Source organism: Camelus dromedarius, chromosome 4, assembly GCF_036321535.1.
Source record: "Camelus dromedarius isolate mCamDro1 chromosome 4, mCamDro1.pat, whole genome shotgun sequence".
In the NCBI taxonomy this organism is placed as follows: domain Eukaryota; kingdom Metazoa; phylum Chordata; class Mammalia; order Artiodactyla; family Camelidae; genus Camelus; species Camelus dromedarius.
Genome location: NC_087439.1, coordinates 70,273,829 through 70,285,456, shown reverse-complemented (window position 1 = coordinate 70,285,456; position 11,628 = coordinate 70,273,829). Strand labels below are relative to the sequence as shown.

The following is an 11,628-nucleotide window of genomic DNA, read 5'->3' as shown; positions in this document are numbered from 1 at the left end:
GTGGATATTTAGTTGACCTCATCTGTAATGGATCTACCTATCTTTGGAGGGCTCCCTAAGTCATTTGTGGGCTGCTTTTTAAAAAATATTCTTCCTACTTTTCATCCATTTCAGCATATAGCTCTCAAGGCAAAGACCTAAGGAGACAATATTAGGCAGACAAGAACATGATCCTGTTGGCTAGTAACTTTTCCTTTGTTTTTCAGTTATCATATAGTAAAATTGATGGGTTTTTTTGCCTGGCATACAACTACATGAATTTTAATACGTGTATAGTAACCACCTGCCACAGTCAGGGTACTGTGACACAGGATATTGTGTCAGAACAGTTCCATCAACCTCCCAAAATTTCCTTATGCTGTCCCTGTATTGCCACACACACATCCCTCCCTGACCCCTTGCCCTCACCGATTTGTTCTCCATCACTCTGGTGTCGAGTCTTTTTGAGAATGTCCTATGAATGGAATCTTACAGTATGTAATCTTTTGAGGCTGTCTTCTTTTACTCAGCAGTAGTGCCTTTTGATTTATCCACGTTGTTGTTTGTATCAATAGTTTGTTCTCTTTTATTGCTGAGTGATATTCCATTACATGGATTTACCACAGTATCTGTTTACACTGAAGCCTTCTTGAAGGACAGCTGGGTCGTTTACAGTTTTTGGAGATTATGAAGAGAACTGCTATAATTCCCTTGCAGAGTTTTGCATATACATAAATTTTCATTTTTCTAGGGTAAATATTCAGGAATGGGATTGTTTGTTCATATATTAGTTGTATCTTGAACTTAATAACTGTGAAACTTTTCCAGAATCTTTCTATCGTTGTGTATTCCCACCAGCAGTATGTGAAAATCTCCTTTGCTTCCTCGTCAGTGCTTGGTATTGCCAGTATTTTTTATTTAGCCACCAGCCAAGTTAGGTATAGAGTTGTTACACTTACAGAAGCTGAAAGGGTCTAACCAGGACAAGTGTTGAGAGAAAAGAAAGTAGAGCAAGAGAATAGATTTATTGATGTGGCAAAGATTTCCTCAGCAAACATTTTTGGAAATGGTGTACCCAGAGATCTACACTGTAGAGAATGGCTCAGAGATGTGGATTTGAAAAAAATTAGATTTATAAATTTTCTCTAAAAACATCTATAGAATACCTAAACTTAAGATTTTTCATATTCCTTCCTTTCATAGTGAATATGGAGACTAGAATAGGGGACAGAAAGAAGAGATGGAAGTGAAAAGGGAATAAATAGTATGAGAAGCTTGAAGGTTTGGAGAGAAGATTGGGGAACAGAGGGGTTAAAAAGGGGGGGGTGGAATGAGAAGACATCATATGTAGAAAAGAAATGGTACCTGAAAAAATTTGTGAAAACAAGAGATTATTTTAAGAACAAAATACATAATAGGGAGAACACGAAATAAACAGTGTAGCTACTGTTTACTGAGGACCCGTCCTTTCTGGGCCAGGTGCTGCACCACTGCCCTTCTCAAAACCACTCCCCGAGGTGGGCTGTTGTGTTCCCACTTGACCCCTGAAGAAGTGAGACTCAGGGCCCAACATTACTAAGCAGTGAAGTGCTGCCTCTGCACCCCAGGTTGAAGATTCCCCTTGGCTTTTTTTTTCTCATAAATTTCTTGCCTTGGTTTCCAAGGACTATTGTGTTGTGCTTTTTTTTTTTTTTTTTTAAATTAAGATGTTCAGGAATAAAAAGGGAGAAATACAGGTTTAACATTAAGTTCTGTGTTAGATGACAAGGTTATCAAATGGAACTAGTGGTAACTGATTAGAGGCCCTATTACTACCCTTGACTCCACCTTTCCCCGAAGGAGAGACTTTTCAAATGAAGGATGCATTAATCGCATTTCTTTAGCAGAGAGGAGGACAATACAAGATCATCTCTGGTCACACCGCTGCTGTGAACTTTGGCAGATAACCTCTGCAATTATTGTTTCATGTTTTATTTTGGGTATCTTGTCAGGAAACCAAGTGATATCCTGTAATTATATAACCAGTTACTTCTTTTTAAAAACGTGCCAGTGGAAAAAACTATTTTTAAGAAATTAGAGAGAGGCTTTGGAAAAAGAAGAAAATGCATTATGTCATTTTCTTTTCTGAGCAGAATGGATTAAAATCATTACAATGAAAATATAAATAATTAAATTTCACAAGTAAGTTATTCTATGGTCTTACTGATATATATGGACTTTAGAAGTGATTTTGTTTCTCCACTAAAATATTTTTTCTTTTCTTTTCTTTTCTTTTTTCTTTTTTTTTTTTTTTTTGATAAAGTTACTTTTTTTTGTTGTTTATTTCCTGGAGTGTAGATAATTTAATGTGCCGGAGGACTTTAATGCTCTGAACTCTGAACTCTGTTATAATATGACGTTGATATTCTTTTAGTATTTTCCTTTATCCCTGTCCCCTTTACAGTCCCTCACAGATGTGAATAAACTTTCTGAAATTCTACCTTGATTTTCTGGGGTTTTGCCTTTAAATTATGTTTCATGTCTTCCAAGGAGCAGGTTTGGTTATTCACACTTTTTGTGAGGCCCATACTTTATTTTGACTTATTTTCGAGTTACTCATGTCAAATGGAAGTGTGCTTCCATCTAGAGAATTTAAAGGTAATATTAAATGTGTCTTCTCCCCCCACCACTTTTTCTTTAGGCTCCTGTTCCAAAGAGTGCACTTATTCCAGTAATTCCCATCACCAAATCAACAGGCTCCCGGTTCCGGAATAGTGTGGAAGGATTGAATCAGGAGATTGAAATAATAATTAAAGAGACTGGGGAAAAGGAGGAACAACTTATCGTAAGTTAATATTGTACCTTAAAATCATCCTTATCCATTAACTCTTCTAACTGTTAAAAAATTCACAATTTTATTTTCCATATTTACATAGGTTTTTCTTTTCCTTGAGAGTGAAAATTTCTCTTTTGAAAAACTTTGACCTTTGCAAGTGAATGGAAAGTTCTCAGTTCTTTGTATCTCGTAGAGACATCTGATGTGACTTAAATTTGGATCCTTGAACAGGAACTATTTTTTGTTTTTCTGTATTTAAAAATTGCTAGACAGATAATATGGCTGTAACTCCATTTAACAAAAGTTTAGCTTACTAGTGTGCTGGGGAGGGAGGGCTACGACACAGAGTACTTCCTAAGTATGAATCCACCTCTTGCTCACTGTCAGTTACTGTTTGGTTGACTGTATCAGCATGAAGCACAGTTCTGCTTACCTATAGTGCATATAAGAATGTGTATTCTATTAATTGTGACACACATAAGAATGGCTCACATTTAAGTCGGTGTGAAAATTTCCTGTTTATACTTAAAACCATGTCACAATATATTTAAGCTTTGATTCTTCAGGGAAAGAAGAATTGGAAAGTTTGAAGTAATTTTTTTTTTAATTGAAGTAAAGTCAATTACAATGTGTCAGTTTCTGGTGTACAGCACAATGTGCCAGTCATGCATATACATACATATATTCAAGAAAAATATTTTATTGATGCTTAAGATTAAAGGTTGGTTTAGCTTTGAGAAAACACAGCTGCCCACACTCTCTCCTCCTCTGCATCATGGGGAAACTTCCCCAAGTATAATATAGGTAAATGCACTAGAGGTGTACAGGGATCTGCTAAGTGAGCCACACGAGCTTTCCTCTGAAGTTCTCCTTGACTTCCCTCTATAATTAGCACTGCTGTGATTAACCTTCCCTCGTGTAAGGAAGTTTCTTTGAAAACAGTTTCAGGAGGAAGTGGGTGGGAGGAGAAGGCAGCAGGGCCTGTCATCAAGTATCACTGGTTCACACAGTGGTAACCTGTCCTTCCAACGTGGAACCTAGTGTGGCACCTGGATTTCTCCTCTTTCACCGTGACCCGTCTTTATAATTTTAAAAATAATATTTAGCATATGGTAAGTAATTCAGTGGAGTTCATCCTTCAGCAGGCACTGACCACTCATGTGCCTGACCCTGGGAATACAGAGTCTCTTCCCTGCTGCGCAGTGTCCAGCGGGGGACAGATTAGATGGGCCTGTCACTAACGGAGCAACACAAAGGCGTCAGTCTTGTTAGGAGAGGGTGTCTGAGTTTTGAATCTTCTGAACAACAGGGGATGGTTGACATTGGGAGCATTTCAGGGTGAATGTCAAAGTCTATGGCAAATAATATGTATGTTTTTAAAATGTGATAACAGCCACAAGACATTCCAGATGGCCATCGTGCACCTCCACCCCTCGTGCAGAGGAGCAGCAGCACGCGCAGCATCGACACGCAGACCCCCGGCGGGGCAGAGCGGGGGAGCAACAACAGCAGCCGCTCACAGTCTGTGTCCCCCACGTCCTTCCTCACCATCTCCAACGAGGGGAGTGAGGAGAGCCCTTGTTCGGCTGACGACCTGCTTGTGGACCCCAGGGATAAAGGTACGATGCAGGAGGAATTTGCTACCAGGGGATAAGTGAATACCACCTGTTTTTTCACGTATTCTGTTCATTTTCTAGCAGAGCACGCACACTTAGGGCTGCTGAGATAATCACTTTGAGATGTGTTCAAAACAAGAAATTTTAAAAATTGGAGAACAAAACAGTAGGTTTTACTGTGGTGCTCAGGTGATGGTCTAGTTGGGTGGGGTTTATGGGCTTTTGTTTGTACCTTTTTTTTTCACTTGATAATACAAGTTAGTTATTAGTAAGAAACATTCTTTTTGGTATAAATGAAATGCACATTTGTCCTGAGGAGCATTTTGTTCTCTATCACCTTAGTTGTTATGTTTTTGCTACCTTAACTACTTTCTAATTGAATATGAAACCTTCACGTTAGTGTTTTTTAGGATCTATATTTGTGGTATTTCTAACAAGTATTAAGCTGACCTGTATATACGTACATCTTATATATACGTATCATTGCAAAAGGAGTATTCAAGGCAAGCCTAGAGTAAAAGGTTGGGGTGGGGTTACTTACAGTATTAAACCACTTATGTACCCCAGAAAGTAATTTGGATACATAGCACTTAGAATATTAATTACTAGTAATATTCTTACCTTTTAAGACAAATAGGATCTTTCATCTACCTATATCAGGGCAATATTTTTTTAGCCTAATTGTAGTTAGTACTGCATGAACTTGAAAGCAATAATAAGATAATATTTAATAAATTTTACAGCTCAGTTCAGTAGTAATTAATTTAGAACTTCCTACGTGCAGTGTGTTGAATGTCTGAAAATGTTCTGTACCCAGTGACAACTGGTCATTACTGCCAGTCACCTAAAGTTTTGAGACTATATAGCAAGTAAAGAGGACATTAAGATTTTCTGAAGACAACACTTCAAACCGTGTGCAGTTGTAAAATGTTATTTGGACCCTTTTTTGCTAGCATCTAGGTTAAATAAAACATAGCTATCCTAAGCCAACACCTCGGACCAATTAAATCACAACCGCTGGGGGCAGGACACAGACACCAGAAGTTTTTGGTGTTCCCAGGTGATTCAGGTGCACACAAGTTTGACACCCACTGAATTAAATCATTTGATTGGGCCATTTGTTTCTTGTGAGGAGTTGGCATAATTAACTACGTCTTATACTTATTGTGAGGATTAAAAGTGAATGCAAACTATTTGGTGCAGCTCCTGGTACTCAGTCAATATACCGTGCACCACCAAAATTAAACCATGGCTGTTGGAATCTACCCTTTGATTTCCCATACTTTCTACTTTTATTTCAGTAACATGTAGGAACTCCATAAATTTTAAGTCCTGCTTATCTAACTTGAGGAGACCAGTGGCTGGTTAGCTTCTGTGCTTTCTTTTATAAGAAAGGGCGACAGTGCTACTGCCAGCAAGGAATTTGTAGTTTAGCTGACACAGTCAGATTGAAAACTTGAAACACTTAGGTAACATTTCAAGAATTTTAAATTTATATAGTAGAAACTGAGGACACCAGCACTGAACAGGAATAACAGAGTAAAGAGGTGTTTCCTTTGATAGGGCTAATTTGGAAAGATTTCAAAAACTTTGAGCCAGACTTTGAGGGATGTTTTGGAAAATGAGCAGAGAAGGACCTCTTAGATATAGAGAAGTTGGTGGGCAAAAGAGCCTTCAGCATACAGTGTGCATATGGCTTTGACTACCTGGAGCAGTGATCGTAACCAGAGGAGCAGAGAAATCAAATTGAGAGATGCTGAGGGGCAGGCCACAGGTGAAGGAAGAGCAGCCCGTAAAGAACCAATTCAGTCACTTTCCTGGGAAGAATGAGCATGGCATTTGAGCCCATCTGCTGTGTACAGAATAGAAATAAGGCAGCAACAGATCAGTGTTCAGTGCCGAGGAGTAAAATACAGGCCTAGGCTGTGGTAATTGTAAGTAGAAAAGAAATTAAAATGTCTTGTTTATGCATTTTTTTAACAAACATTAATTATCTCCTTTTTACCAGGAATTGTGTTACATTTTGGGGTAAAGTGGATGAATAGAACACTGTTTCTACCCTTAAGTAGTTCATGGTGTTGGGGGAGTGCCAAGAACAATTAAACAGAGTATGACTGTGCACCTATGTGGTCCTATTTCTTAGTAATCCAGTGTGCCATTTATTGCAGAGAATGGGAACAACTCTCCTTTGCCCAAATATGCAACCTCACCAAAACCTAACAACAGTTACATGTTCAAAAGGGAACCTCCCGAGGGCTGTGAAAGGGTCAAAGTCTTTGAGGAATGCTCGTAAGTATCCCCCATTGCCTCCCCTCCCCACAAAAAAACGTTTATTAGAATTTTCAAACAGGCTGAAGAACAATACATTGACCACCTATATATTCACCACTGGATCCTGTAGTTAGCATTTTGCTATGTTTGCTTTGTTTCTGTGTGTTGGTGTTAGTTTTTGCTGAACTGTTTGAAAGTAAGTTGCAGACATCATGACACTTTATTTTAAATACAATTTAATATTCGTTTCCTTAAAGTAACCACTCCTACATAACCACAATACCATTGCCACACCCAAGAAAATTACAGTTATGCTTAATACCAACTAATATCCTGTTATTCACATTTCCTCAGTTGTCCCTGACATACCGTCTGTGGTTATGTTTGAATCTGTAAACAGTCAGCGTCACACATTGAATTTAGCGGTATATTTACTCAAGATAGACCATGGATCTCACCCAGGGTAGGTTTCCTCCTTTCAAGGATCAGATTCTCTTCAGTTTTTATCTACTTTTGGTCTCCAGTTCTTTAAACAGTTTTTAAAAATATTTTTCTGCCAATGAGGGGAAGAGAATTCTCTTACTTTGCAGAAACATGTTACTGTGATGAAGATCACGTGAGAAGCAGAATTTTAAACGGTCTGGTGACCTTGGTATGCGATCTCCTGTGCTCATATGTTTCTCTTGGCTGGTACTCCAATCAGGTACTCTTAATTTTAGACTCAAAAATCTGCTCAGAGGGTACTGCAGTCTTGTGTTTTCAGTAGCTGTGGCTCCTTGCTTTGTAAGTGTTGGCTGCAGGGTTGTAGGGGTGTATGAAGCAGAGTAAATGAGGTATGATGCACATTATTTGGGGAGATGGTGGTACTTAAGCCTCACCTTCCAGTCTCACTATGGCTTCAAGTCTAAGAGCCACCCTCTGGCTTTTCCTCACTGTGAAACCTTAATTACAATGTGGAGATTTTCCAACCTTATCTGATTCACATAATTTATCTTTTTCCTCCATCATGAAATACTGAAATCATTTTGAAATATGGCATCCTTTGTCCCTCTGGTGACTGCTTCCTTTAACGTAAATTCTGAATAATTTCCACACAAAGAGCATTGTTTTTGAACCCCTTCACCTTCTCTACTAGGAAATCCTAGCTGTCAGTCTCCTATCTGCTTTTGTGACAGTAATTGAAAACTGTTTTAGCAGCTTTTTTTTTTTTTCTTGAACCATGTCAGTATAAAAGCTTGACTGGTGCCAGAGAGTTTGAGCAGTTTTTCTCCAGATCTATTTCATGGACTTGCTGCATCATAATCAAGTGGGGTATTAGTTGAAACTGCAGAGTCCCAGGCCCCATCCCAGGCCTAATGAGTAAAAATATGGAGGTGGGTATGACCTGGACAGCAAACGGCGTAGGGTTTTTATGCTTGACTAAATGCTGGCTTAGACCTTTTCGTGAGAGTTCTCAAGAAATGAAGTCATTCAGTTCAGTAAAAGTCAAATGGTCCATGTGAAACCTTCTGGAGTTGAGCTCTTTGATTGACTTATTGGTAGTTAACATGTGCCTAAGTGCAGAGAAATGACTGATGGAATTAAAAAGCAATTGGAATTTCTGTGTAAATGACTTTGAGTGAATGTTGGTTGTATAGCTTGGTGTCCTGTGGTATCTGCCTTAGACTGCTTGGAAAATTTCTCAGTATCTGAACTGTATGTATACAAGTATGTTACTTATTTCTAAAGGGAGGAACAGAGGACTGGGTTTTGGGGGTGTGTGTGGATGGATAGGTAGATAAAAGAAACAAAGTAAACTCTTTAACAGAAAACGTTTTATGGCATGTCCGCCTCTTTATTAGAAGGTAAACCTATTCTTTTTTTAAATGCACATAGTATATTATAAATTTTACTAATATAAAGGATGTGTTGCACACAAAAGCCTTTTTCATTTTTAAATATCTTAATTACATTCCTAAAAGAAGTTAACAGCAGTAACCTAATAATGAAATTTCTTAGAGGCAATTTTAACCTTCTATCAATAAAACTAGTTACTCAGAGTTTTAAAAAATTGGTCTCTTTTTGCCCTAGTTATGTCACAATTAGAGCAAAACCCACTGAACACACTAGCATTAAATCAAGGTAGATTATTGGTCCTAATTTTAAAAGTTTAGCTTATTTAATCATTCTTTAAAGTATGCTTTTGTAAGTCTTAATTGTGGATTAATGTGGATTGGAGTTGGGTGAGGGGTTGATCTCTGGTGTCTAGAAATATATATTTATTTACCTGAAAAAAAGTAGGTAGTTGGATTTGGGCCCAGAAAGGGTAAGACCAGATTTTGCATCTTTTTTTTTTTGATACGGTACGGATCAGCTATGACATCTGTACTTAGCAAGTCCTTTTTTAATGAAGTCAGATGCTGTTTCCAGATCCCAATTAATGAACTTCTTGACCTTAGTTACCTTAGGTTCCTAGATATTATTGTCTCTTTGCAGTATAGAGATTTAAAAATATATATAACCCCCCTGGACACCTCCCTTTCTACTCTTTCCCTTCTTCCCATTATAAGTTACTTGAAACCACTATTTTTAGCTAATAATTTATGCCTGAGTTTAAAAAGAAAATTACGTAAGCCCTTTTAAAAAATACCAAAGAATTCCTTGTATCAGTGTGAAAATACCTACAACAATTATCCAGCCTGACCATCTGCTTCTCCAAAGGTCCACTAGCAAACAGTTACATCTATTTTGAGGTATAGTCCTTTTGAAATAACTTCTTCAGGAAAAAAATAAAAAATTTTAACTAGTTCTGGGGGGTTTGTGTCTATGTATTTTGGGGTTTTGGTGTGTATGGCTCTTAAATTGAAGAAGGCTTTGAAGTAATATTAGTACTTGCAGCTCCTAGTAGCACAAGTACAGGTCATACACCCCAGGGGTGGGTAACGAGTTCCTTGGGGAGTCTGCTCCCAGAAGTTAAACAGAATCAAAAATGATTCCTTTCATAGGCTGGGGTGATGGCTGGAAGAGGAGGGGGGTGCTTTCTCACTGTTAGTGTTCTGCCTCTTGATCTGGGTGCCAGTTGGACAGGTTATTACTGTGCATGTTAGTTTGTGTGAGAGCTGTCATAAATCTGTTTTCATGAAAGCAGAAGGTAAGTTAAACTGATTTTAGATTCTGTCATTTAAAAATGTCAAAAGTCAGAAGTCACATTTCAGAAATGTGAGGTTTCACCCTCAAGATCCATTAGCAGCCATGTGTCTTAACAAGACAACCTTAAACAAACTAAAAATCTAGGCCTTATTTGGAAGAGGGTGTAAAAATTGATTAGCCCCTTTTTTGCTAATGTAAGAATGAAAGTTATCTTTAATAATTCTGTCTTCAAAAGAAAATACAAGCATTATTTAATTACAGAAATGTAACATCAACTTCCTATCTTCTTTAAAGAATTGAAAACCATGCTGTCAGTAAAAATAGAGGGGTGTGTGCTTTTCTTATCATAATGTATCGAAATACACTTGTGGCCCTAAAAGCATTCAACATATTAAGTGTCCGTTGTACCCAGGAAAGAATAGTACGTAAGTAAAACTTAGTTTAAATGATGTAATTTCTGTTCTTCTTAAGTTAGTATATTTGCCAAAGCTATCCATGGGTAGTATTCACTATTAATAAAATATGCCCACCCAAAACACCGTCTACTTGAACATTTTTTTTTCCTTGCACTTAGTCTCCAGGTCTGTCATTTATTCATTCTTTAAAACCCAGCTCAGACATTACTTCCTTTGGAAGCTGTCTTCCTCCCAAACTTGCCCCCCTACTTCTCTGTGCCACGGGTTATCCACTCCCTTGTTGTACCTGTAAACCTTTTACAGACTATTTTTATCACGTTTGTCAGACCTGCTTGTGGAAGTTCTTAACCTTTTTTGTGTTGTGGACACCTCTGGCAGTCGGGTAAAGCTTATGGATGCTTTGAAGTAATCCATAGCTTCTCTGAAAAAACACGTAAGATTATAAAGGAGACTAATTATATTGACATACAGTTCCGTTCCCAGTACCTCCCTCCCCCCAAAAACTACATGTTTAGTCTATCTCCTTGTAGATCATTCTCATCTTTGGGTCCCCAGAATCTAGTTCAGACTTGGCACACTTAAAATCTTTTTTTTTTTTTTCCATTTCATGAGGAGAGATGAGAACATACTTTTATCAAATGATCGTATTGCCTTTTCCCACCTGAATCTTCATTTGCTTAGGTTCTTCCACCTGAATTTTCTTTTAAATTTTGTGTCACTTCCATGTTACTTTAACAGTTCATTTTTTTAATGTTTTTATTTTCAGAGAATACCATTAACACTAGTATCCTTTTCCAACTATTTGGGTTAATTTTCAGGAGCACCTGGGGACAGGGAAGGATTTGGCTTCAATAAAAACTTCTAGAACAAGTGACTGTTGTTAGTTTTATTTTTATTTCACATTTACATTATGTTACTCAGAAGACCATCATAATTAACTCAAAGAATTGTTTCAGTCAGAGATTTTTAGGTGCACTTGGAGAACTCATGCCCACCAGAATTTAGTCATGCAGTGATGGAACTCAGTGAAAGAAAGACATTATATGTCATTAATTTTCTTGCCGTTTCTGTTCAAAATCGTACCATGGAAAAATCATGGTAGTAGAACTATTTTTAATGTTTAAACAACTAGAATTTATTTTGTTTAAGGAAATTCTGTATTCAGATTGGCTGTCTGAGATCTTCCCTGAGATGCAGTGGTCTTCAGCCCGAGCTGCCTGTGTGGTGCACGGGGCTCATCGGGGAACTGGAAGCAGCCCCAGTGAGTGGTGTCCTTCCAGCATTCTAAGACACAAAACTGGAATCGTGTCTGATTCCACCATGGTCCATAGCATTTGGAGCTTTGGACATAGCTTGAGTTTTGTTTTCCTTTTATGCGTCTGTTTATCTGTTAAAAAAAAAA

At 37.8% G+C, this 11,628-nt stretch overlaps 2 protein-coding genes across 2 annotated transcripts in view; one reads left to right on the top strand and one right to left on the bottom strand.

The window, feature by feature from the left end:
* Window positions 1–11,628, top strand: part of FAM117B (family with sequence similarity 117 member B) — a 59,242-nt gene that overhangs the window by 43,626 nt on the left and 3,988 nt on the right. Inside the window, exons 5-7 of the mRNA XM_031451974.2 lie at window positions 2,660–2,803; window positions 4,188–4,413; window positions 6,579–6,699. Coding sequence (XP_031307834.2) covers window positions 2,660–2,803; window positions 4,188–4,413; window positions 6,579–6,699 — 491 coding nt within the window. The remainder of the gene's footprint in view (window positions 1–2,659; window positions 2,804–4,187; window positions 4,414–6,578; window positions 6,700–11,628) is intronic.
* The window catches only part of ICA1L (islet cell autoantigen 1 like), a 59,168-nt gene continuing 58,647 nt past the window's right edge, over window positions 11,108–11,628 (bottom strand). Inside the window, exon 15 of the transcript XR_010380654.1 lies at window positions 11,108–11,613. The gene's annotated coding sequence lies outside the window, so the exon portion shown is untranslated. The remainder of the gene's footprint in view (window positions 11,614–11,628) is intronic.